A 26,420-nucleotide genomic window follows, 5' to 3' on the forward strand; every position below is an offset into this window, starting at 1 on the left:
AAAAATGAAAAACATCCTATCAGACACGAACAAATTTAAAGCAATACACACAAATCCAACAAAGACACACGAGATGCAACTGAACAAATTACTACTAAAAATGAAAAAAGCCAACACAATTTCACAAACACTTCATTCCTACCTACGTAAAACCGACTCACGCACACCACCAATGTATGGCATCCCCAAACTTCATAAACCAGATTGTCCATTACGACCAATAATGTCCACATATGAATTGTTTAATTACAATCTTGGTAAATACATAGAATGGGCATTCTCCAAATATGTAACATCAGCCAGCTCATTCATCAAAGACTCTTTTAATTTCAAGTCTAATCTAAATCAACTTAATTGTAAAGCCTTAATGGCCAGTTTTGATGTTATATCCCTCTTTACAGAAGTTCCTACCACTGAAGCCTGCAAGATAGCCTTAGAACTTTATATCCGAGACCCTAACCCAACTATAGACATTTCCAGCAACCAATTAGCAACCCTCATAAAATTCACCACGATAAAGACAAACTTCATGTTCAACAACCAAAACTATATACAAACAAATGGCCTAAACATGGGCAACCCAGTATCACCAGTTCTAGCCAATATTTTTATGACACAAGTTGAAACACAAGCAATTAACACAGCATTACATCCACCACTATACTGGTACAGATATGTAGATGACACGGTTGCGGGATTCAAATCTACAGAACACATACTTAATTTTTTCAACCACATTAACTCTATACATCCCAACATTAACTTCACATGTGAACAGGAAGAAAGCAATCAAATATCATTTCTTAACCTCAAAATTACAAGAACCGACACACAATTCAAAACAGAAATCCACAGAAAAATCACCCATACTGGACTATACATTCCTTGGGACTCAGCACATGAAACAAAACAAAAACTCAACATACTAAGAAACCAAATAAACACAGCCATAAAACTATGCTCACCAGATAAAATTAACGATGAATTAGACAAAATAAAACAATACTTCATCAACATCAATAAGTTTCCTCCACAAACCGTAGAAAACATTATACGCACACATCTAGACAGAAAGCAAAATCAACCAACAAAAGTAAATATATCTCGCAAATCAAAAAATCACGAAACCATATACTACTGCATACCATACATTCTTGACATCAGCAGACAAATAACCAACATTTGGCAAAAACTAGTAACAAAATATGACATTCCAGTTAATACCAAATTTATTCAAAAACCAGGCACAAAACTGAAGTCTATACTATGTAAAACTACACTGACAAACACCACACCAACATTATTTATAAAATACAATGTGATAACTGCCACGACTTCTATATTGGAGAAACAAGTAGAAAAATGGAAACCAGATTCAAAGAACATAAAAAGTCACCTTCACACGTTGTTTTCGAACACTGCAAGTCAAATAAACACAACATAATCATAGAAAACACTCAAATACTAAATAAAGAAACAAACATAAACAAACGCAAAATTAAAGAAGCCTTACTTATACAACAACTTAAACCCAAAATAAACCAATATAAAGGGAACGCTTTATACCTATATTAATATAATAAAATAAATAAAATTATATATTCAAACATCTAACACCGCCCCCTACATTCCGACACTCAGTTACACAACCCCTTTCAAACATGTGGCCAGCTTCCGGTCAGTTGTTTCCGGTCGAAACGTTGTTCGCTCTTCTACGTAAAATATTTTCTCAACCCAAACGAGCTGTTTTTGCATATACATTTTTTTTTGTATTCATTATCAGTTTATTTGTTCAGTTTTGACAAGAATCTGGATGCTGTGTGAGGTTTTCAGAAGACATCAGTGTTGGAAGTTTTGGTTGTTTGATTTTCTTATTCATGTTTTAGCCATGCAAGGAGGTAAATAGTGTTTGTTATTTTTTTTTGTCTATTTTATACAATTGGTATTTTAATGTTCTTCAAGGAATTGTGGTGAAACTAGGATGGTATTCATTCTGTTTAAAGTGTTGTATGTTATGTTAGCATTCATGTTTGGAGTTTTTGTTACAGGTGTTTTCAGTTCTGCTGTTCAGCATAACAGAAGGTGGATAATAAGAAATGAAAATGTATCTGTCAGTATGAGTTGGTTTCATGTATGTGGCAGTATGAATTAGCTACTACGTGTTGATGAAAATATCAAGAAACGGAAGGCTGTTGTCTATTTCCTGATGAAGTTGATTTTGTTCTGTGGTGTTAAGATGTTGTAAGAAGGGTAGTAAGTATTGTTTTTTCAGGGAGGTAGGAGATATGATTTCTGCTTCATAAGTAGATAGGTCTGTGACTTCACAGCTGATGAGGACAACTTTATTTGTATAACCTATAGAACCTTCTCAATTAATATTAAATGTTTTCTTGTGTGTGAAATTTTTTATCTGCTATTTTATTTACTTTTAACACTTTACAAGCCAAGTCCATTTGACTAATCTTATAATAATCTCAATAATTAACAATTTGAATTTAAATTAACCTTCCTTCATTCTAGAAGGACATTATTTATTTATCATAAAAATGTTCAGTACTTCTATCCTTTTCACAACTCTTTTCTTTACTTTTGTTTTATTGGTTTTTGAACTGTGTTTAAGTACTAATACTATGTAAGAAAGGTAATTGCAGAGCAACTATGTGGCCTAAATTATATAAATTAAATACGTAATTCCTGAACAGCTTTATATTTTCTTGTACTTTTTTTTTATAGTGGAAGACTCAAGATATTGATAAAACTTTCTCAGGTTTTTATCATAGTTGTTAGTATTTTACAAAATGTCTTATTTCAAATATTTGGTTTCAAACACAAAACAATAATACACACAAAGCATACAATATCCTGTAACTATTATAATTTAACTGACTTTCTAATAAGAATGAGTTGAGGTAATTCATTGAAGTGGTCAAGCGTAATTTGGCAATTTCAACTTTGAAACTAAGTCAGATAATTCAGTTGCTGTTGTAAGAATGAGCTGTAAGTCAGTAAATAAAACATCTTTCTTTCTGTTATAAATATTGTAATAGCAGATGGCAGAGAGAGAATTATTAACATCTTTTGGAAGATAGTATATGATAGGGAAGGTATGACATATGGTTTTTACTGTTTGTTTCACATCTAAATATTAAATCAATATTATTTGAAACTATAAAATTGTCTTTAGTAATATCCAAAATATAAGTTTAATTTGCATTAAATCTCAAAATGCTAAATAACAATGGAAATGATCTAAATTGTACATTTCTTAGGAAACAAATGTCACATGATACAAAACATTAAGATATTAAACTTGTATAGGATTAATATATGAGTAATCAATGATTTTTATCCAAAGTTTATTGATGTACATTGATATTAAAGTAGTTTAATTACATTTTGAATATAACTCTATAAAACTGTTGTAAAATACACATTTAATTCACCTAACTATGTTCAGAGGATTGATGGAGAAGGCATCAGGACAACATTTATTGTGCTCCACAATTTACTGTATTCACTTATCTTCTCAGGGCACCTGCAAAACTGGTGTAGGCTGACCTGAAAGTATAAAACAGAAGAGTTTTGAAATGTTTTTTGTATGAGCTACTTTTGGTATAGTAGTTCTACAAGATTTTCTTGTACAAGTGTCATTGAATTGAGGGCAGTTGCTTCCAAATTCACCTTAGTTTGTTCATCATGAAAAATCCACTGTAATCATTAATAAAAGGACAACAAAATATTTTAGTAAATAACTGAAAATTGTATGTGGATATGTTTTATTTATAGTTCAGTCGTGCAAAAAACTATATATAGAGTTAGGTACATTATTAAAATAAACAATATAAACCCTCTCTGCTGTGGGCTTCCAAGGGCCCCCTTATGATTCATAGAGGTTCCCTGATCCACATCTTTTGTAACTTCTCCAGAAAGTTCTGTACCTGAAAATAACACACTTGTTTGGTCCTGATAGCTTGTGAGTGGTAATAGGGACATATTTTCAAATGTGGAGTCCTCTGGGGCCATTGTCAGATTTGGGCTTAGTAACACTTAACATACACTCCTAGAATCATATCATGTCAAGCTGACTTTCCACACACATTTTAGCACCATAGGGGTAGGGGATAATGCCATGTAGTTAAGATTTCTACCCCTATACTGTCTAAAGATTAGTCCTGGAAGCTCAAAAAATGTGAGAGTGGTATGTGGACAATGAGTTGAACACACACAGTGTGAACATTTGTAGGATTTTTTTATCCACAGATCAGAAATTTGTGTTACACTTGCAATCAGTATAAAATTGTGGTGGCATAGCATATATCAAAACTGTAATTTGCCATTGCTTGGCCATTCGTAGGTAATGTGATGTTATGAGAAATTGAATCCTTTTGTCAAGGCCATGAAGCATGTAATTCTGATGCAAAATATACATTCGTATATTAAAGATATGATAAGATTGGGATTTGGTAGTTCTAAGATGAGGTTATCTTTTGAATTGAAAGGCATTGGAACACAAAGAAATATAGATCAACTTAAGGCATCAGAACCATTAAAAAAAAGAAAAAAATAGCCTGCAACAAGTTATACCCCAGCTATGGTGTAACCAAAGTATTACCTCCTCCTAACAAGTGAGAATACACAAATACAAAGATCAGTGGCACAAGTTTTCCATGTACCCCAATCAACATTATTTAACATAATTGTGAAGCATCTCCATTTGGAAATAAGGCCAGCAGGGTTATGGGTTCACTAAGATAAGGCTTTCAATCATACTTTCCTGTTCATAGGTATTCAGTTTATTCAGTATGAACACACATTGGTTAAGTTGTTGGATACAGTACCTGTGGGTTCTGTACAATTGCATTGTTGAAACAGGTGCAGGGAAACTGTTGCCCTTGTAAATGATATGGATTATGAAAAGTATGCAGGGTTGAATGATATGATTTGAACAGTATAGTGGCACAGTCTTTTAAAATTGAAATGGTACTGCAGATGTATTGTAAAGATGCATGGTTGTCAGATAAAGCATAACTGTATGTGGTGATATGGTTTGTAATACTTTAGTAGCCCCAGAATTGTGGTTAATATAATGTATTCAACTTGTGTAATTGTTATGCAATACAGAAATTCAAGCAGTGTTGTCTGATTTGTGTTTTTCTTTGTTAAAATGGGTATTTTGCTGAGCAAATTTTAGTTTTAAAAGTCTTGAGACTAACATTTACTTAATTTCATTTTTATAAGACAAAGAACATAGTTCATTTATTGACCTAGATTGTATGTGGTAGATAATTACTAATATTAATTTTAAAATATTTCTGGAATTTTATTTCTAGTCTGTTACTGTGTGAGTAGTTAATAAAATAAACAGTATACCACTATATTTGCCACACCATTTTAGTTAAGCGACTTAATTTGCTTAATTCTTCCACTAGTGATGAACTTCCAGTAAAACTGTGCTTGCCTCAAGCTTTAGCTCAAGCTACAACCTGTGCAGAACTGTCTTCACATGCTCATTTAGGTCAAGGTTTGTTGTAAAATTTTTGTTTTTTGAAATAAATGTAGAATTTTGTTTTATTAACAGTAAGACAGCTTCAACTGAAGCAAGATGTGGTAAATACTTGCATCAACTTGCTGGATCTCAGCCCTTGAAACATTTTATGAGGACTCAATTGTAATGTAATAATAAGACAAAGTGTCTTGTGTCTTAAAGTTTTTCTGTTTCTTTGTACATAAAACATACAAGATTCTTTCCACAAGTTGTATTGAAGAAAAAACTTTGTTTACAGATTGCTATTTAGTTGCTGTTCCATAGTCTGGAAAGTTTGGATATTGGACATCTTGCCTTAAATATTATTTTATGATGTTTCAAAACACTTAAGAAGGAACATAAAAATAATGTTCATAATATTCAAGGCACGATGCTCATTAATAGAAATTTTCCATATTACTTGTTTGTTTAGGATTTTCTCATACTGTTAATATGACTTTACTGCTGAAAATAATGTCATTTCCTTTAGTTTAAAGAACCTTAATTTTCTCTGCATTTTAATACGAATTTTTATCTTCTATTTTATGAAGAACAACACTCCACTTTAAAGAATATTATTTCATGAAGGTGTATATATTTTATTATTATTGAAACTATTCAGCCTGATAATTTAACATTTAAATTACATTCTGGTTTATTTACATCATATGAAAAATTGAAGGAGCAAACTTTATTTTATACAGTTTGAAAAATTACAGCTTAATGGTTTTCCAAAAACTGATATGTGACTTGTGATGGGCATATTCCACATATTGTTCTCTCATAAGAATACAACACTGTTTTGGTGATTTTAGCATATAGTACTTGCACTAAAAAAACACCATTTCCTTTTCATTTTCAGGTTTGACTGCTGTTTTATTGTATGGTAATTACTTTGATTTTAGTGACTGTATAACTTTACCTGTTAATGATGAGAAGAGGTTAATTATGGAAGTATGGGCAGTCAAAACAATACATGTTTAGGAAGTTGAACTGGGATCACATAGGCTTGAAAACCTTGAATTTCAGGCAGTCTTAATTCTATTATCACAGTCATCTTACACATAAGGTGTTTAGTGACTTACATTCAAAGTTTTATTAATCTACTTTTTGTGTGTTGTATCAATTAATATAACATAAATTAACTAATAATCCATACTTTAATAGTATACAAGTTTTAAGTTCCTAATTTTATAAAGCTATTTTAAAAAATCATGAATTTTCCTTGGTGTGACACATGAGGTATTTTTTCTAGACATCTTTCCTTTCATTTTATCCATACCTCTTCAAAATAAAATATGAAATTCTATGTAAATTATACTATAACATTGTCATTGCTCAGACAAACCAATAGCCCTCAATTTTCCACACCCACTTTTACATCCTCTCTTTTAGGACTTATTAATAGTTTTTCTTGCATTTAATTATATATTACCTATAACCATTAAAAAGTCAAGGTGTTCATCTGTTAAATGACATATCTTATAATTCTTTTTTTCTGAACAGAGAATTGTCAAATTCACTGTTAGTACAAGCTTTGTTTAGACAGGTAAGATAGCAACTAGCTTGAATGATTTTATAATGGTTTTTATTGTATAGTTAGAAAGCCAGAGAAAGTTTAAGAGTTAGGGGAAATTAAGTACTTTTTGCATGATGCATTATTTAAGTAAATAAAAATTTTGTGATTTACTACCATTACTATTAAAAAGTAGGGTTATATGTCATCATCAAAAAAAGATTTGGGTGAGTACTTTATTTCTTCTTTTTCATGCTCATTGTTTATTTATTATTCTAAAAGTAAATAAGATGTAAAAATAGGGATCTCCAGGTTAGATGAGGTAAATTAAAAAATGTGATAAAAATGAAGGTTTGTCTTAAAGAAGTGATGCCATTATATTTGAAAACTGCTGAGAAGATCACTAAGGGGATATCTTGAGCTTTTGATTGGTTATTTGCAGTCATATGTAGAAATGTATATAAGGGACCATTTCCAAAAATGGAAAGAACTGAGCAGAGCCACTGTTTGATTCAGTATACAACTGATATCTGAGAAAATAAAAATACAGGAGTTTTTATTTCTATCTTGTTTGTATTGGAAAATATAACATATATAATATAAAACATCAGCTTTTGTGTTTTTTTTAATATTTACTTTTAAAATAAGAAATTGTATAATATAAGAATTTGTATTATAATCTACAGTTTGATGCAAAATTTAATGACATAAATTCATGAAATAGTAGTTCAATAAAAATTGAATGTGAGCCAACAAACAAAATGACATGGCCTTTCACAGATGACTCGTATGGAAAGGGTCAAAAAAGGTTTTGTGAGTTTGTCAAAAAAATCTCCAACAAAAAGGGTCAAAGAAAAACACATGCTTAAATATGTTGTATAATTATTTATATTAGCTTTATCACTATGACCGACTTATACTGGAAGTAGGTAAAAAACTCTTGTAGTAGTGGATGAGAGTTTCAAATTTGTCTTTAATGATCCTAAGATTGTGGTTTTAGAAAAATAAGACATTTAATTTTGATTTTTTGTACTATTTATAATGACACATTTGTTAGTTGATGTTATTTGCACGTAGACTAAATAGTTCCTGTGCAATGTGATTTTTGAGTGCAAAAATACCATTTATTAACTTACAGATTTCACATTTCAGTTGCATAATTTCTAGAATCTCTCAATTGAATACTGGATGTGTTTGAAGTAAATGTTTGTATATTATTTTCCACTTTCTCTATTATATCATTAACTCTATATATTTTCATCAATATACAGTGCAATGAAATGATTAAATTTAAAAAATATATACATACATTTTAAATGTTCCTAGAATATTTTTAATATTTTTTCTAATGTGCATGATTTCTCACCTTTATATTTGAACTTGTAGTTTATTTTTAATTTTCCTTTCCAATTCATTTTATTCGTGATGCAACTATGCCAACATGACCTCAGTGTTCTATAGTTATAATATGGCAACATTCGTCCACAGATTCTTTCACTAACATTTGCACATGTGAATGATTCCATCTTGCTTAGATGTTTCCTTCAGTCAAACTACATCAAGTTAAATATATACAATAATAAAATTTTCAGGTATGCATTTATAAACATAAAACGTAAATACAATCTGTTTAGCAAACTAATGCATATAAAGTAAGAAATGCTTGCGTAGTACTAGGTACACCTCAAGAGAACAATTGACTAAACTTCTTTTTCTATCTCTTGCTACAAATCCATATACTGTTAGACATTTCTTTTGGCTATAACTGAACAGTGCAAAATCTCTTTTTATTGGCTGTAAGCATGTCATTCAACTTCAAAATGCCACCTGGCAACACAGCTTTGACTTTGCAAGTGGGCATGGCTGACCTTCAGCTTAGAAATATTATAATGTAAAATTCTCATAAAAAAATTCTTGGAAATTTTTCAGATGTTAATTAAAGAATGGTGGAACTTTAATTTCACATTCTAAAAGTAAATAGATGTAAAAAATAGGGATCTCTTTATGTGAGTTAAGGTTAGATGATGTAAGTTAAATAATAATGTGATAAAAATGAAGATTTGTCTTGAAGTGATGCCATTATACTTGAAAACTGCTCACAGTATCATAAAGTTTAGATTTGTAATTACAAATGGATCAATAGATAGCAAAAACCTGCAGTTTTAATTGCTATTTTAGATTTTTTTTTTAAATGAAATAACAAAACTTAGAAAATACATAATAATGGTAATTTCATTAAAATACATTTGCACTAAAGTGGTTTAAATTTTGAGAGGGTTAATGTTCATGTCATAACCATTTTAGAGCTATTTTCAAAATTTTTTCAAATTTCTTTACTATTACTTATGTCAACAGAATTGACATCAAAAAACATTAAAATTTCAAATTTTAATATTATTGTTTTAATTTATTAATTTGAAAAGAAATATAAAGGAAAATTATAAATTTTTTGTTTGTCATATAACACTTCCCATTATTTTGTTTAATTTATATTTGATTGTGCTTCCAAACAACATGCACAGTAGTTAATGAATTACAAACTTGAATTTGATATATAGATAAGCTAGAATATAAAATAAGAACCTCCAACCTCTTTAATTTGCTGATATATTTAGCTAATCTTGCAGAGTGGCTCCTCCCACTAATCCATTCTGTTGAATCCTCTTGTATATTCTCAATTACTTCTTTTGATTGTTTATTAGCAAGAGGGAGCAGTTTTTTTTGTGTAAATCTGATAGTCATTTGTAAATACCTTGAAGAATGTCATAATTTTGCTGATATATATATTTTTTTAAGTTATGTATAGCTTGTTTAGAAGTTCATATATATTACAGCGTTTTTTGTGTGCATGAATGTCATAAGTTGATAACTGTTTTGTTTTCTGGAATGTATATTTGAAGCCTACAAAAGTTAATTTCTCAATCCTGGAACAGCAAAATTCCCCAACACAATCTCAAGAAACCTTTATACTTACCTGTGCAGGATTGACTTATGCACACCACAACCATACACCACCCCTAAACCTCACAAATCTGATTGTCCACTATGACCCATAATGTAGACTTATGAATCATTTAACTACAACCTTAGTAAATACATAGCATTTTCTAGATATGTAACATCAGTTGGCTTCTTTTTCAAAGACTCTTAATTTTACATCTATTCTTAATCAACTAAATCAAAGTTTTAAGGGTCAGTTTTGATGCAATCTCTCTCTTCATAGAAGTCCTAACCACTGAAGTCTGCAAGATAGCTTTAGAACTTTATATCCAATACTCCAACCCATTTATACTCATTCCCAGTAACCAATTAGCAATTCTTACAGAATTCACTACCACCAAAACTACTTACAAATAAATGGCCTAAGTATGAGCAATCCTGTCATCAGTTTTAGCTAACATTTTTATGACACAGATTGAATCTCAAGCAGTCAATTTAGCCTTACACTTACCACTATAATGGTACAAATATGTTAACTATATAACTGCTGGATTCACATCTACAGAACACACACTTAGTTTTTTCAACTACATTAACTGTATATGCTCCAACATTAAAAGCTCATCTGTGAATAGGAAAAAAACTAACCAAACATTATTTCTCAACCTCAAGATCACAAGAACCGATACATTATTCATAACGGAAATCCACAGGAAAATCACCTGTACTGGACTATACATTCCCTGGGACTCAGCACCTGAAATAAAATAAAAATGTAACATATTAAGAAACAAACACAGCCACAAAACTATGCTAATCTGATAAAATTAACAATGAAATTGGCAAAAAAAAACAACACTTTATTAATATCTTTCTTCAAAAACTGTTTAAAAAATTATATGCACACAACTAGATTGATACAGTTGACAACAAACCATAATAAATCCAAAAATACAACAAACTACAAAACCTTACACTGCTGCATACCATATATTCCCTACATCAGCAAAAACATAACCAAAATTTGGTAAAACTTAAAACACAACATTCCAGTAAACATCAACTTTTTTCAAAAACCAGGTACAAAACTGTAAAAACTACACTAGCAAACACAATGCTAACATTATTTATACAATGCAACAACTGAAATCACTTCTACATTGGAGAAACCAGCAGAAAAATGGAAGCAAGATTTAAAGAACACATTCACATGTTTTTGAACACTGAAAATCAAATAAACTCAACATAACCATAGAAAACACCCAGATATGAAGTAGGAAAACAAAAATAAACAAATGCAAAATCAAAGAACCTTACTTATACAACAGCTAAAATCAAATTTAAATCAATGTGAAGGAACACCTCTGTACCCCTACTAATTAATCTATATGTTACTTTGGAGAGCTTTGCATTAAACCAACTGAGGAATGAGACAGTATTTCAAAAGACCAGAAGTAGATACAGACTATCAGTGCTGATGTTAGGTGTACTCATGACGTAGTACGTCTTTTTTTTTTTTATATATATATAAAGGTGACATTTTGAAGTTTAATTTGATGATATTCATGTTTATGGGTTTTAACAAGTGATATGTTGTCATTGAAAACTCTATCATAAACTCACAGCAGTGAATCAGATTGTGCATTTAAACTGTATTATGATATTGGCTTGTAATCATTTGTTGAATTCAACTCTATATTCATTCCTACTTCTAAACTTATAAACATAAGTTTTGACTATAGAGGGTTGCTGTAGAGTATGACATTAACCTTTATAAGGTTATGCACATTTTACTTTACAAAAAGTTAATTTTATCAACATACTTGTTTCCAAAATCTATTTTGACATTATGTTTAGGGTTTTTAAATGAAAATTTAAGTTGTTTTTTTCTTGTAGCTCACTGTAATTACAGTACTTTTTACAATGACTACAAGGTAGGGGAATTGTAATTAGCCAGTCATATTAAGTTCTTACAAAAATATTTATATTTCTAAAGTTGTTTCAAACAGGACATACATTGATTATGACTTTTTTTCTTTATTTTTGTTAAATGTGTGTGTGAAATAACAATAAATGCAGCTCAAAGTTGTGGTCATTTTCCCCTCCTGTTGATATATTTATATGGAGTTTACATACATTTTTATTTCTTGTGAATCAAATCTATTTATATTTATGGAATCATGAAGCAGTATAAATTGGAGTTGTTCTTCAGTTCCACAAATTAAAAGAGATGGAAATGTACAAATTTGTAATTAGATTGTTTAAACTTTTCCCAGGAATTTAGTGTTTTTTTGTTGTTTTTTTTCTAAGTGATTTGTCTTTGTTTTCTCTTGCAGAATTCTGGGTCTCTCTTTTGGTTCAAGGATCTGTAGGAATTCATGCAACCAGTGTAAAGAAAGTGGAATCTCAAGAAAACTTGCCATTAATTACATTCAAGCCTTTAACTTCACCTCCTGAGATGCATGAAGGTCTGAAACAGGGTGCAAGTGTATTGCCAATAAAACCACCAGTTCCTCCGAAACCTGTTATTACAGCTAAGATTTCATCTGTTTGTTCTTCTCATTCTGTGTTACAAGCTGTTCACCAGAAAGTGCCAAATGTTAGTGAAAGCAGCAGTACCACAAATTCTCTGCCATTAACTCACTTTAAATCAAACTCTCTTTTACAGACTGCAAAGAAGTTTAACAATGTTGAATCTTCAGTAGAAAATATGGAAGTCAAACGTGAGGAAACTTTAGTTTCACACTATCAGCAGTCGGATATTGTAGACAATCCCATAGTTTATTATCGAAGTAGCTTAGATGACAAGGTAAGCGATTATGAAGACTTAGAGAAATTTGATATGGGTAATAGATCTAATGTTGTTTCTAATGATAACAAATGCAGCTTTGCCAAAAGTGTGGACCCTGAGAAGAAAGGGCAGAAAGATACTGCTTGTTTACTTACTTTTAATAAACAAAACATTGCTTTGGAGAGTCTTAGAAAGGATCTCGTAAGCAGCAGTACTCAGACGTATGAGGCCAAAGAAGAAATCCCTCAACCTAGTTTTCAGCATGTGCAACCTGTTGAGAAAGTTGTTCGCAGTAATTCTTTCAAAATACAAAATGCATGTACTTGGAAAAATAATGAGACTACAAGTATGGATTATCAAGGTATTTCTAGTCCATTTTATGCTCTTCCAGTTGATGCAGTTGATGTTGTAAATAGTGGACATTTTTCAAGCTCTCTGACTCCTTCCCTAAATTCTACTGTTTTTACACAACTGCCAGATGAGCTTAAGACACGGAACTGCTTGCAAGATAGCTTCACAACAGATGAAAACAGCTTGTCTGTGAGTAGAGAAAAAGTACATAGCAGTCCTTTAGTTTCATCTCAAAGTTACAATTCAAAAATTGAAAATCCTATACAGTTTTCAAATGAACAGAAAAAACCTAAAGATTGCACAGTAGAAAAGAAAAATATACATGTTTCATTGCAGTGCACTAATGAGAAGTTAAATATTCCAGTAAAACCTCACTACTCCTTTAAAAAACGTGCAAACCATCAAGAATGGGCTTCAGATACATCATGGGAGTGGTGTGATCGTGATGATGAGGAAGAAAAAGAACTGCAGGATACCGAGTCAGAATGTGAAATATCTGAACCTATGTTTAGAAATTACAAACATGGAAAACATGCAGAGTATGAAAACTTAAAGAGAAACAAAGGCTTGGAAGATAACCAGCCTGCTGATAACATTGATGACACATCCACAGTATTTTCTGAGCCTTGGGACCAAAAAATGTGCTATCGTTTCCTTCATTCTGCACCTGAAACCTATATTGGAAAAGAAGATATCATTGAAAAAGAGAATTCCGAGCAAATTATGAAAAATAATCATCTGAAAAATGTGAAGGTAGGTGCAGCCAATAGTTAGAGATATTTTCTTTAAAACAGTAAACTGTATGTTGGAAAACCTTTGCCAAGCAACTTCAACTTTTATTTAATTTTTTTTTTTCTTTTGTTAGTGTTTACCCTCAAACATAAGATATGTAGTCCAAGGCAAAAAATATGTTGCCATGAGTATATTAATCAAAGTAACACCATGGCAACTGTCATGGTATGTCCTGAAGGTATTTTTCATTATAAATACATGCACAATACATGTGAAATACAAACCAATTGTCTGCAGAAAGGTAAAAAGCAAGGGACTTAAGTTAGGTTTTTTATGCCTTTTTAAAATACTTTTTTAGTGAGATCAAAAAATTGAAGACAGCTTACTAACTTAAGCCAGAGATATCAACATTATGATGTTTTCTGTAAGTTATTTAACTTCCTTGATAAGTTAAAATCAAAATTCAACTTGTACTGTTTAATGATTGCCAGCATTCATATTCCTCATTTTTCAAATAATATAAAACTCAATTTATCTTTTCTCTTTGATCTGTGGAAAGAATTATATCAAGTTGTTAAAATTTAAAATAATAAGTGTCGGTGTCCCTTGTGATAGTTAAACATGCATTAATCCAAAACAAAACTATGCTTTGTTTGATGGTGTTAGTTTTGGGTTTTGATCATAGAGAATTATTGATTTTTTTAATAAATAATTTATTTATCAAAGAAGGGTAGCACTTTACAGAATTACTTGTATATGTGGAGAGATAAGCCTATCCATTCAAACCAATAATATGAACTTTTCAAACTTTGACATTGCTTAGTTTCTTACAGCAATCTGCTAAATTTTATTTTCACAACTGAACTTGTATGCTAGACAGTGTAAAGTGACTGTATCATTAAATACTCTAGTTATTTATCAACAGTTTTATTTTTTTTTGTAAAATCTTAACTGTTAATGTTATCCAAAATTAAAATTAATGGAAAACAATCCAATTTTTTCTTATGACTGTATTTTTCTTTATTTGCTGCCTTTTTTTTTTAAATGTCAGAGCTTATCTGGTGGTTTTGTCTTATGCTGTCACTAACTTCTATATGTGATTGATTTCTTCAAATAATAAATCCCTTCTATCTCTAACTTCTGATGAATTTGATATGAAGTACAGCAAGGCTCTTCTACTAACTTCAACAATTACATTTATTTATTATCAAAATTATATGTTGGTGATTACTTTAAAATTTTACTGAAATAAGGTAACTTAAGTCCTCTAACTTTATTCTTTGTAATGCATATTCCAATTAATTTCCTGCCACACCATTGTTGTATATAATATCATAATAAAAGAGATTCATAGATTGATTGTGTACTTCTCATGTGAGTTGATTTACCATCATTAAACAATAAATGTTTGATGTTAGAATCATTGGTTCTATGATAAAGTAGGGTAATGATTGTATTCAACTAAACATTTTAAACTAGAAATTTACCTTGAATTTTATTATTAGTTTGCTATCAAATGTTTCACAATGTTTTATCTATTTGTGAGACATAGGGTGAAAAATATTAAAATAATTTACTTTAGTTGTGAGAAGGTAGATAAATTGACAGTAAACACAATTAGCGAACTTGAATTTTTATTTAAATTGTTGAAAAAAAGTATGAATCTTGTTTTGTATATAAATTAACATTCTTGCACTACAGGTAGCCTGAAGTACACATCATGATGTTTTATGGAGTTTCATTCAAAATATAATTAAATTACTTTACTTGATCATCAATGTATAAACAAATAAACTTGGCATCAAGTCATAGTTAATAAAACAAATTTTAATTTTATATAGTTTTTAATTTTGTGAAGTTATAAGGAAATATTTAAATAAATCCTTAATCTCCCTTTGAATGTGAATTGCAACATTTATTCTCCAGGTCTTGCCAATTAATTTGTTTACCAACCCTCTCTGAAGCATGAAATTTAATATAAGGTACTTGTTATAACATAGATGTTACTAAGGTGAAATCTAATTTCAATAGCCTTCAATTGTCTTTGTTATGGAAATATAAACCAGAAAGTCAGATCCACATACCATGACTAAGTCCTGAATCCTCTTGTTTGCAAATTGCTAATAATTCTAGTTGACATTTTCTATTATATCATTTACAATCTATAGAAAGATGTTGTTATTATATTAAATGTTGTGTGATGTCATATTGTTTCCAGTAGAAATAACTCTCTCTTTTAACTTTGACTTGAAATTTTAACTGTGTTCAAATCAAATATTTAAAGGAATTATTGTAAGCCTGTTATGATTTATTTAGTTATAGAATATTGTTTTATGGTGTGTATTATTATTATTCTGTGTTCTTAGAGACATTCTAAATCAAGAATTATTTAATGTACTAGTATCATCATTACAAGAATGTGAGAAAAACATTATAACCTAAGTGCTTTTAAAAGGTTCACCTTTATAAAGTGCTTGGGTTAATATTGTTTTGTATTGATATTTGTTGAACCTGTGTACTTCTGACATAATGAACTTATTACAAGAAAACTAGGCTCAAATTTCATTGGGAACCAGCAGCAAAAAAATACCTAATATAAGTGTTATATTTCTTGGTTTCTTTATGTATATCTTTTATTTATTAATGTTAAAATAACTGAAGTTTAAAAATCATAAATTCATTAGGTTAGGGGAGATGATTTAAAAAACAATGCATAAGGGTTTGCTCATGAGTAACTTGTGAATCATGTCATTAAAAATACAGTAACTTGAGCTATACATTAGCTGAACAGTTTACCACTTGTATGGCAGGATTATTAGTTAGACATGATTCATAAAATAAGTTTATAAAAGTAAGTAGACAAATGTAAACTGTTAGGAGCTTTAGGCTATTTGGGATAAACAATAGCAGTTTCCTGTTACAATTTGTAGTCATTCTAGAAAGTGGAAAAAAAAATCATATTTTTTATGGTCATTACAAAGTTGGTCAAATCCACAAACTCCATAAAAGTTAGGATAGAGAAAAATAATAATGAAATATAAAGTTTAACAGATAAAAAATCAAAACAATTGATATTTATTTAGGAGTTTTAGAGGATACACATAAAATTTGAGAGTTTTCAGATAAGAAAAGTATTTTTGATCTTAACATGCAAGTCATTTCATATTGGAAGCAGTCAACATCTGCCTCCATATATTCACAGAAAAAAATCATAGTTAAAAATACCCAAAAATTATTTTTTTAAATTTATAGATTTTTAATGTTTACTGAAAGCTAGCCAAACTGTTCTAAAGTACACTTACTGTATTAAGAGTTATAAATATGGATATTCTCACAATTACTTGGTGGTTACATATTCAGTGTAATCCATTGACCATGCATGGAAAGAGTTAACTTTGTTACAAAAATAAAATACACAAATGTATACATATTTTGAGGACAGTTACCTGTATGTCCAGTAGAAACTAGTTAAAAAAAACAAAAACACTTGGGCCCAAAATGATTACTGATGGATTTAAGCTCTTTTGAAATTTAGTGCTACGAAATCAGTTAAGTGATATACTATATTAAAATAATTTTTATTGTAAAACTTGAATGCTTCCTATTGTTTAAACCTTCAAACAATATTCAGATAAACAGACAAATAATTATTTTTGAAAGTGGCAAAGTTTTGTTGATGAAAGAGTAGAGATTATCAGAGTGAATATATATTGTATTGAATTTAATTGATTTCTTACTATAACTGATTTAAATGTAATTGCAATTATTTATAGTTTAACTGTCATAATACATGTTGAACAATGACTATTTACAAAATACTGTTCTCCATTCAGTGCTGTAGTAATAAGGCCCTTTTAATCTAGATATTCACATTTTGTTATTAAATTATTTAACAATGATTTAATTTTGTTGTTTTTTAATAATGTATGATTCCAGTAATAACAAGCATTTTCATGTGGAAATTTATCCACCAAAAACTTAAGCTTTTCTAAATTTGAATTGATAAAATTTCTGTTTTCATAATTAGAATTTCTTTAAAACTATCATGGGTTGATAAGTTTAGTTACAGTAACTTTAATAGATATTTGTGTACATGAATAAAGATGAAATTAATCTTACACTACAAATTAAAACTTATTTTGAGTTGAAAGGTAAAATAAATGTGTAATAATTTTTTTAAAGAGGAATTTGTAATTAAATGATTTTGGTTTTCTGTTTAAAGATTGAAACACTTACAAGTAGTGATGAATCACATCACTCATCTGTAAATAGTGAAACTGATTCAAGTACTGATGATCAGATATGGAACTATCCAACTATTCCAGCAGATGGCCATGTGACAGGAAATGACAATGTTCACACTATAGGTACTGTGTTCTTTTTTATTTTTAAGTTACAAATGTAATGGAAGTATATGTTGACTTTGATTTGAATTTTACTGTATGTTTTTAAATGTATATTCCAAAAAATAATTCCAGTATTTACTTATTTTGTAACTTGTGTATTACAATATTTCACCTTGACCAAGTAAAGAATGTGTGTGCATACTTTAATTTTTAGGTTGTGAATTTTTGGAAGTTTTTGTCTAACTACATTTAAAAAGACTGTAAAAAATGGCAAAGTGATTAATGCACTCAACTTGTAATCAGAGGGTTGAGGGTTTGAATCCCTATCACACCAAACATGATTGCCCTTTCAGCCATTGGGAACATTATAATGTGACAGTCAATCTTACTATTCATTGATAAAAGAGTAGCCCAAGAATTGGCAGTGGATGGTGATGACTAGCTGCCTTTGCTCTAGTCTAACACTGTTTAATTTACCATTTCTTACCATTAGTATTCAAGTGATAATGGCTTTTCCTTAGTCTTGTGTTATTGTTGATATTATTTGCAGAGGCCTTATTTCTAATATGGCTTCTGAATGCCCATTAACTGTTGGGGATATTGCAACTATTGTTCAACATGTTATGGATTAACCCATCTTTAATGGGCTTCCTATTTCCACCCTGCCAGCAAAAGATCTTTCTCCTCAGTCAGGAATGATCTATTCTACTATGAATTTAACCTAGTTTGCCTTGGATGGCGTCTTACCATTTCAAGGAACAATCTTAAACTTCGTGTTTCTTTCTGCATTTTATTCTCAGATAGGTTCTTTTCTTTATCTTTAACCTTTGTCCTTTACTATTTATCACTTTTACTTCATGATCCCATTTCTTTGGGTTTACCTTGTCTGTCTTCCTTGCTTGGTTCTTTAGGATTATACTATGTTTTTTCTGTAACAACTACATCCTAATGTCTCATCACCTTCTAGTTTGACTTTTTTGTCCTAACTTGTATATGTTCTTCCTTTTCTTTCTTATGTTCTTCTCTTTAATGTTTTTTTGGCCACTTTGGGAATTGGGCCCCTTGTTTTGTTTCATTCTGTTGTTCCTCATTTCACATCTTCATTGTTTTTCTCACCACTCTCCTTTATTTCTTTTTCTACACCATAACTTTAATCTGAGGCACTTAATCATGCATCAGAATTGTTTTTAGAAGTTCATTATCTTTCCATTACCACCTTATTCTGTTATTCTTCTTCTACTCTGTCCCTTTCTAATTCATTCATCTGATGTTATAAATGATTGGGTCATATTGCACTCCTTTCTACTGTATCCTTCCTACTTGTATACATAGTCTTCACATCAGGGTCACTTTCTTCATCTGTATGTCATTGTTGGTGTTCAGTATTCTGTGGAAGCTTGGACTGTCATTGTTTTGTCAGTCAGCTTTATCTTCTCAAGCTTGTCTATTTTTTCAACTTTGCCTTTCCTTCTGTTCCTCATTTGGGTCAATCTCATCTTAACCTTCCCATTTAAGGCTACAGGTTTTCCTCCTTTTCTCATTCTCACGTGTGCCAGACATGTTTTTTTTTAATAGTCTTGTTTCTGACACTGCATGTTGTTGTCTCTTCCTCTTCTTCAACTGTAGGTCTCATTTTCTGCTGACAGTTGTTCCTTTCTCTTCACTGTGATTTCTCTACTCACTTGGCATTGCTGCACTTCCCATTTACTTTTTTCCACCCTCTGTTCCATTCTGTGGTCTGTTTCACCTGGCATCCATTTGACTATGGTTCATGTGTTGAACATCTTGTTCTTGATGTTTTTCCAGGTGTTTTTACATTCCAGCCATTATACTCGCATTTTCCAATTTGATGTAATTCTCTTTGGTACAGTATCAGCTCCTTTTGTATTTATTTTTATCATGAGAGCTCTAATGGGGCTAGCTTTCCCTTGTTGGATGATTGACTTCTGTTAGCCCATCCTAAAATGGTATTATTTTATTTATTTCTTTTTTTTTACAGGAGGTTACTGAGACTTGGAGGAGGCTTGACATGAAATTTACGTCTTTTATCTGCCTATACAATATTTGATATATCTGGGCATTTTCTTCATCTTGTGTCTTTGGTAGATTCAACCTTCCTTTCTTCATCTGTGAAATATGGCTTATCTAATTGGCGGGGTTTGTGCTTCTCATTCTTTATGAAAAGTTATTTTGTTCTGGGGGACTATGGTTTCCCTGAATCTTTTATTGCTTTATGATGTGTGTACATGCACCTCATTCAATGGACCTTATGGGTCCAATAGGTTTTTTTTAGTTTCATTGTTCTTGTACATGAACCTTTTTTCAAGGAATTGTTATGGTATTTGAACAGTGCTAATACTAGTTATAGCATTCTATTATTCCTTAAACAGTAGGAATGTTATAGGTAGCATCATCAATTGATGATGGCTACCTTTAAGGGTTAATTACTTCAAAACCATATATCTCACTTCACCTGTTCTCCCCTCTGATTGACGTACCTCTGAATAAGGACATGTCCTGCATGTAAATGTTAAAAGTCAAGTATTCACGTGCTCAAACTTCTTGCTATTTGTTAAATGTTCCCATTCCTTCACCTGCTGGAAATTGAACTTTCTTTCCTATCTCTCTACCTGCTGTTTCTCAGGTGTAAGATCATTTGGACCTCTATCAACTGTTGTGTTATGTTAGGGTTGTTTAGTTTTCCTTATTGTTGCCTTGTTCCTGTTGGGATCCTTGCAATTGTCTGTACCTACCCAAGAATTGCCAAACCCTCTGATAGGTATTTTTGTTTCTGAATGTAGATGTTCATAGCTATTTCACATTTCTCTACATTTGATTCATCACGTAACTCATTCTCTTCCTTTTTTCACCAACCATTAGACAAGATCCTCCAGATAGGTATATGGATGACTCTTCTCACATTCATTGTCTGTTTCATCTTTTACAGGATTTTGGTTTCCATAAGTCCTCAGTCTTCAATAACCCACTGTCTATGAAAAGAGTGTGTGTGTTTTCTTTTTTGGTTCCCCCTATGTTTATTAGGGTTGTGGTAGGTGGCTGATGTTGCCTCCAAGAGTATGCTTACACACAATCTGCTTCAATCCAGGATAATGGAAAGATTTTGTACCATCTGTCCTAACTCTACTTGTGTCTTCTATGAGTTGAGATGTTCTACAAAACCAACTTGAGGTATCCTTGTGGTGTATACATTAACAGTTTTCCAATCAAGACCATACTTGTTTCTTGGAATTTCATGGAAAAGGCCAGCACAAGAAAAGTTTTCTGACCATTTTTTTGCCTTACATTTGTTAGCTTTTAAAAATGGTGTTTCTTGGCCACCCACTGTGCTTTATCCAGTAAAAGATCTTTCTGGCTGGAGGTTCAGTGGAGGATCCAAACATTTCTCTAGGTTTCCTCAACATAAATACCCACCCCCATCTTTAGGTGATCCTTGCTGCTTACCAGTTCTTATCCACTAAAGAGAATACACACTGGTTGGTCTTAGTACAATACCAAAAGAAGTGTGAGTGTCAGAGTGTGTGTGTTACATTTCAAAATCTTAACAGATATCTCTTCTGACCTTTTCCTGTGCCCTCTCAGTGTGGATTACTCTATGTGGTGAGGGGACATCCCAGGGAAGGTCTTGTTCTTTCAGTTTACCTCCTCTGCGATCTAAACATCCACCCACATGTTTGCTGTGCATGGTGACCTGTGAAGGGGAGGAGAGGATCCTAGTGGTTGAGGGGTCCAACCCTAACACACAACTTTGGCCTTGAATTCCTGTAGACCAGTCGGCTGGTCCACTTGGACTAGGGTCAACCAAGTATTAGTGTTGGATGTTCTCAACAGGTGTTGTAGACATTGTATTTGATAGTGGTGTTTGGGTATAATGCTCACGAAACCCTGGTGTTACTGCAGTGTCCTTGTTTGCCATTGCAGTGTGTTCCCTCATAGAGCTCCATGGTGGGTGGAGTCAGTGGGAACTGAAATATTCCTTTTTTTTAATAAGGATTTTCCAAATAAAAACTTAAATAATGAAAAAAAAACAATCAATAGGTAAACGATTATGTCTTGAAGATTTTGAGCACCAATCTTCAACATGTGTAACATTTGTTGTACCTCATTTTCTTATACTACATTCTCTTTCAGACAAACCTTTAGGGCAAATGTCTCCCTTTTTCATTCAGAAGGGACTAGATGGACTTGCTGGTTCTCCAAAGTCAGAAAAGAAGCTTAGATCTCGTGATATATTGGTGTAAACATCCACATCTCAACACAGTGAATGCCTCTTGTATTCAAAGGCAATTGAGGATATACCTATTGAGGTTACATCTCATGCTACTTTGAATTCATTACGAGGAGTTATTGTTGGGAGGGATTTGAAGAACATCCCAGAGTTTGATATTCTCGCTGGTTTCTCCACCCGGTGAGTTTCTGCAGTGAGGCGTATCTCCACTCGCAAAGATGGAATTGTGATTCCGACCAATATCCTCATTCTGACAATTACACCACCACTTCCACCTGCCACCACCAAGGCAGGTTATCTTAATTGCAGGGTACGGCCATACATTCCAAATCCTCTCAGATGTTTCCAGTGTCAGTGGTTCGGTCACTTGAAGATATCATGTCGAGGTTCCTTGACGTGTGCTTGTTGCAGTGGCAAGGACCATGATACTTATAAGTGTGGAATGGACTCTCAAGAGGTGCATTGTTTGAAAATGATTTAAAACATTACTTACCCTGAGGCTATAAAGTTGCTGTCCACCACTTCATCTTGTAAGTATGTTGCTGCACTTCGTTCCACTACTACAGTGGGTGTGCAGATGGATCTCTCTGTGCCTCGAAATAAATCATTCTCATATCAAGTGAAAAGTCTTTTGACCTCCATGGTTATAAACGTTGATGAATAAACTTCAACACCTATTTCTGTCCCTAACATACATTCCAGCAGATCCAAAGGTCCACTTCCTTTGGTTCTGGGTGTGGGCATTTCCTCAGGTACATCTTCTTCGCCCACCCCAAGATGCAAAATGATCATTTGTTCACATTTTCAGTCACTTGAATACTCTTCCAACGGCTAAGACCTGCCCAATCAACCCAGAGCAGGATCCATGGTGGTCAATAGACCTCCCTTGAATAAAGACAGTAAAGAAAAAAAGACATCGTCGTAAACAAAAGAGTTCTCCACCCAGTTTGCCTACACATAAATAAAAATGGTCACCTTGATACAATGGAACTGCCAAGGTTTACGTTCTAATTTGGATAACATCAAAACATTGATTGCTTCCTACCATCCTGTATGTCATTCCTTACATGAAACATTTTTGAAACCTGCTGATACAGTCACCTTTCAGCTGTTTTCTTTCTACAAAAATGACAGGCTGTGTGATGGACAGGTACATGGAGGGGTGACACTGTTGGTTGATCAGCACATGCCCACCCTGTCTGCCACTTGACAAACCCTTGGAGGCAGAAACCATCCATGTTTCCTTGGGTCGTACCATAACTGTTTGTTCTCTCTACATGTTGCCTGGAGAGATCAATGATCAATCAGACCTTGATGCTCTCATTAAGTAGTTGCTGTCTTCCTTTTTAATCTTGAGGGTTTTAATGGACATCATCCCCACTGGGGAAGTGCTGATATTGGTGGGAGGGGTCACTCCATAGAGCATATGCTCTCTGATCACAACCTTTCTCTTTTCAGTAGCAGTCCTTATACTTATTTTCATGCACCTAGTTAGTCCTTTACTGCTATTGATCTCTCAGTTTGCTCATCTTCACTATTCTCCAACTTTTCATGGAGGGTTGACAATAATCCACGAGGCAATGATAATTTTCTTATAATTTTGAGAGTGACTGGCTGTGGTCGATGCCACCCAACCCACATGCCTCGGTGGAAGCTGCATCAAGCAAACTGGCCTTCATTCAATGCTCTCACAGAGAACAGCGATCCTGCCATTGTCTGTAAGCCATCAGTAGATGACTGTGTGACAGCGGTAACTGATATACACAGCTGTATACACTAGTTGGCCCATCCCACCATGGCTTCTTACAGTCCCCAAATGTGACCTTTTCTTTAAGTCATCTAAGAAAAGGAGACACTCCCGATTGGAAACACTGTCTGTTAGTTGCTGAATATCTTTTGAACCATCCTTCCATTTCTATTCATCCAGATGGTTTGAAATCAGGTAACTGTGTGGACTCTGCCATGGGTTGTTGTGGTTTGGTGGTTGAGCACAGAATTCCCACTACAGCTTCTGTGTTCACTGTTGAACTGTGCACCATTTCTTTTGCTCTGGATTACATAAAAGCTAATCAGTACTCCAGCTGCACTATTTATACTGAGTCGCTTATTTTTCTTCTGGCCCTGGAATCGCTTCATGTTGGTTCACACCCTATTCTCGCTGATGTTCAAAACTGACTGGCTCATTTCTCTTTAACATCTATTTCTATCTAGTTTTTCTGGATACCTGGCCATGTTAGTATTTGCAGAAATGAGCTCGCTTACACTGCAGTTAAATCTATCTGCTCTGGCACTATCACTTTGTGCTTGTTCTGTACATGGACCATGGTCTTGTATTCAAAGCTTGCCTCCATGCCAGTTGGCATTTGACTTTGATAGACATAAAACTGTCTATTGGAATTTGGGTGTCTTGTTACCTTAAAGATCGGAAAGAGGAAGTTGTTCTGACTAGATTACGCATCGATCACAGTTTTTAGCTCTTCATTTTTTTTTTTCTGGGACTGATGCACCAGTGTGTAGTCTATGTAACACTCAAATCACTATAAGCCACATTTTATTTTCTTGCCATCGTTACGACTCAATGATGGCACCATATTTAACATGTTCTGTCCCAAGATTTATCCATAATGTAAGACAGTGTTATTGGTGATTGTGACACTGTTCACCTTGGAAATGTTTTTAGTTTGTTGAAACCCATTAATTTTTTTAATACTATTTATGATTTTTAATTTATACATTAGACCTTTTTTAATGTGATTCCCTTTTAAGAATCACAGTCCGTCTAGTTCTACTTGAAATTACTAAATGGCTGTAACATCAAATGACTTAAAACCAGGAATGGAAAGGCCAACATCAGGTGACTAATGGTGGGGTTTGAATTTACCTGTTTGTCTTCCTGGCGAGTTATAATAATTACAGTTATGCTACAAAAAGTCTTTTACAACTTGTATTACTGTAGTTTGTCTCTTACCACTGTAGACAAGATGTAAACATTGGTTTTAATGATATTTGTTTTTTTCTAACTTTGTTTTGTTTTATCTTAATTTCCTTTTATGAATTTTACTAAACTTACTTTAATTTAAACTTTTTGCCAGAGGTTTGGCACAGGTAGCCTAGTTGCTTTGTCTCATAAAACACGAAACCAACTAATCAACTTTTCCTGTGCCAACATTTGTTCAGTTTAGTCGAGATGAGCACACAATATAGACACTATGATTCATAACTATTATTATTTCCACCTGGAGCCATAGTCTGTTCAGTACAATTGGGGTGAGTATACAGTCTACTATAATATACTACATAACTAAAGTTTCCTCTTTCTGAAGTTTGCATGTTCAGTAGAGTTGAGGTCAGCACATAAGGTATGGGCAACTACAAAGTGTACATTGGCTATCTGACCACTTGTGTGAAATTACTCAAATTGTCATATTCTCATTGTACCTGTACCTGCAAAATATGGGGTTTGTGTACCCCGCCAATATTTTGTGAGTAAAGAGCAAACCGTGGTATCCCACAAATGTGTCCTTTTGGAACTCCTGCCATCTGGTGTTAAACTCTGGCTTCTCTACAGATGCTTTCTTAAAGGAGCTCATCTAGGTAATATGTGTTCCTACTATCTTCTGGTGCACATTTTGTTCTTACCACATCAAAGAATGAAATTATCACAAATGGAAGTGCATAGGAGAATTTACTATGTATAGAGGTTGTGTTGTCTTCTTACTGGAGGGATTTTGCTCCAGTGCAATTCTTGTTAAAAAGTAAAACTGGGTGGAAGTTGCCTCGAGACTTGTGAAATGCGTATCTCTTAGTCAGATGCATAGAGATATCTATTATAAATGCATTTTGAAATTGGGAAAAATGTTAACCTTATCATATGGAGCTTTTATTTCAAAATATCAATGAAGTGTTAAATGTTCAAACACACTTTTTCCCTGTTGTACCACAAGGTATTATTAAAGCTTTTAGCCAACATTACT

The 26,420-nt window shown here is 32.4% G+C and overlaps 1 protein-coding gene across 4 annotated transcripts in view; it reads left to right on the forward strand.

Moving 5' to 3' along the window:
• LOC143222867 (protein sprint-like) overlaps positions 1 to 26,420 on the forward strand; it is a 105,468-nt gene that overhangs the window by 31,588 nt on the left and 47,460 nt on the right. For all 4 annotated transcript variants that reach the window (XM_076449975.1, XM_076449978.1, XM_076449976.1 and 1 more), the window contains exons 6-8: positions 5,430 to 5,521; positions 12,317 to 13,875; positions 18,077 to 18,221. In XM_076449975.1, coding sequence (XP_076306090.1) covers positions 5,430 to 5,521; positions 12,317 to 13,875; positions 18,077 to 18,221 — 1,796 coding nt within the window. The remainder of the gene's footprint in view (positions 1 to 5,429; positions 5,522 to 12,316; positions 13,876 to 18,076; positions 18,222 to 26,420) is intronic.

Source organism: Tachypleus tridentatus, chromosome 8, assembly GCF_004210375.1.
Source record: "Tachypleus tridentatus isolate NWPU-2018 chromosome 8, ASM421037v1, whole genome shotgun sequence".
NCBI lineage: Eukaryota > Metazoa > Arthropoda > Merostomata > Xiphosura > Limulidae > Tachypleus > Tachypleus tridentatus.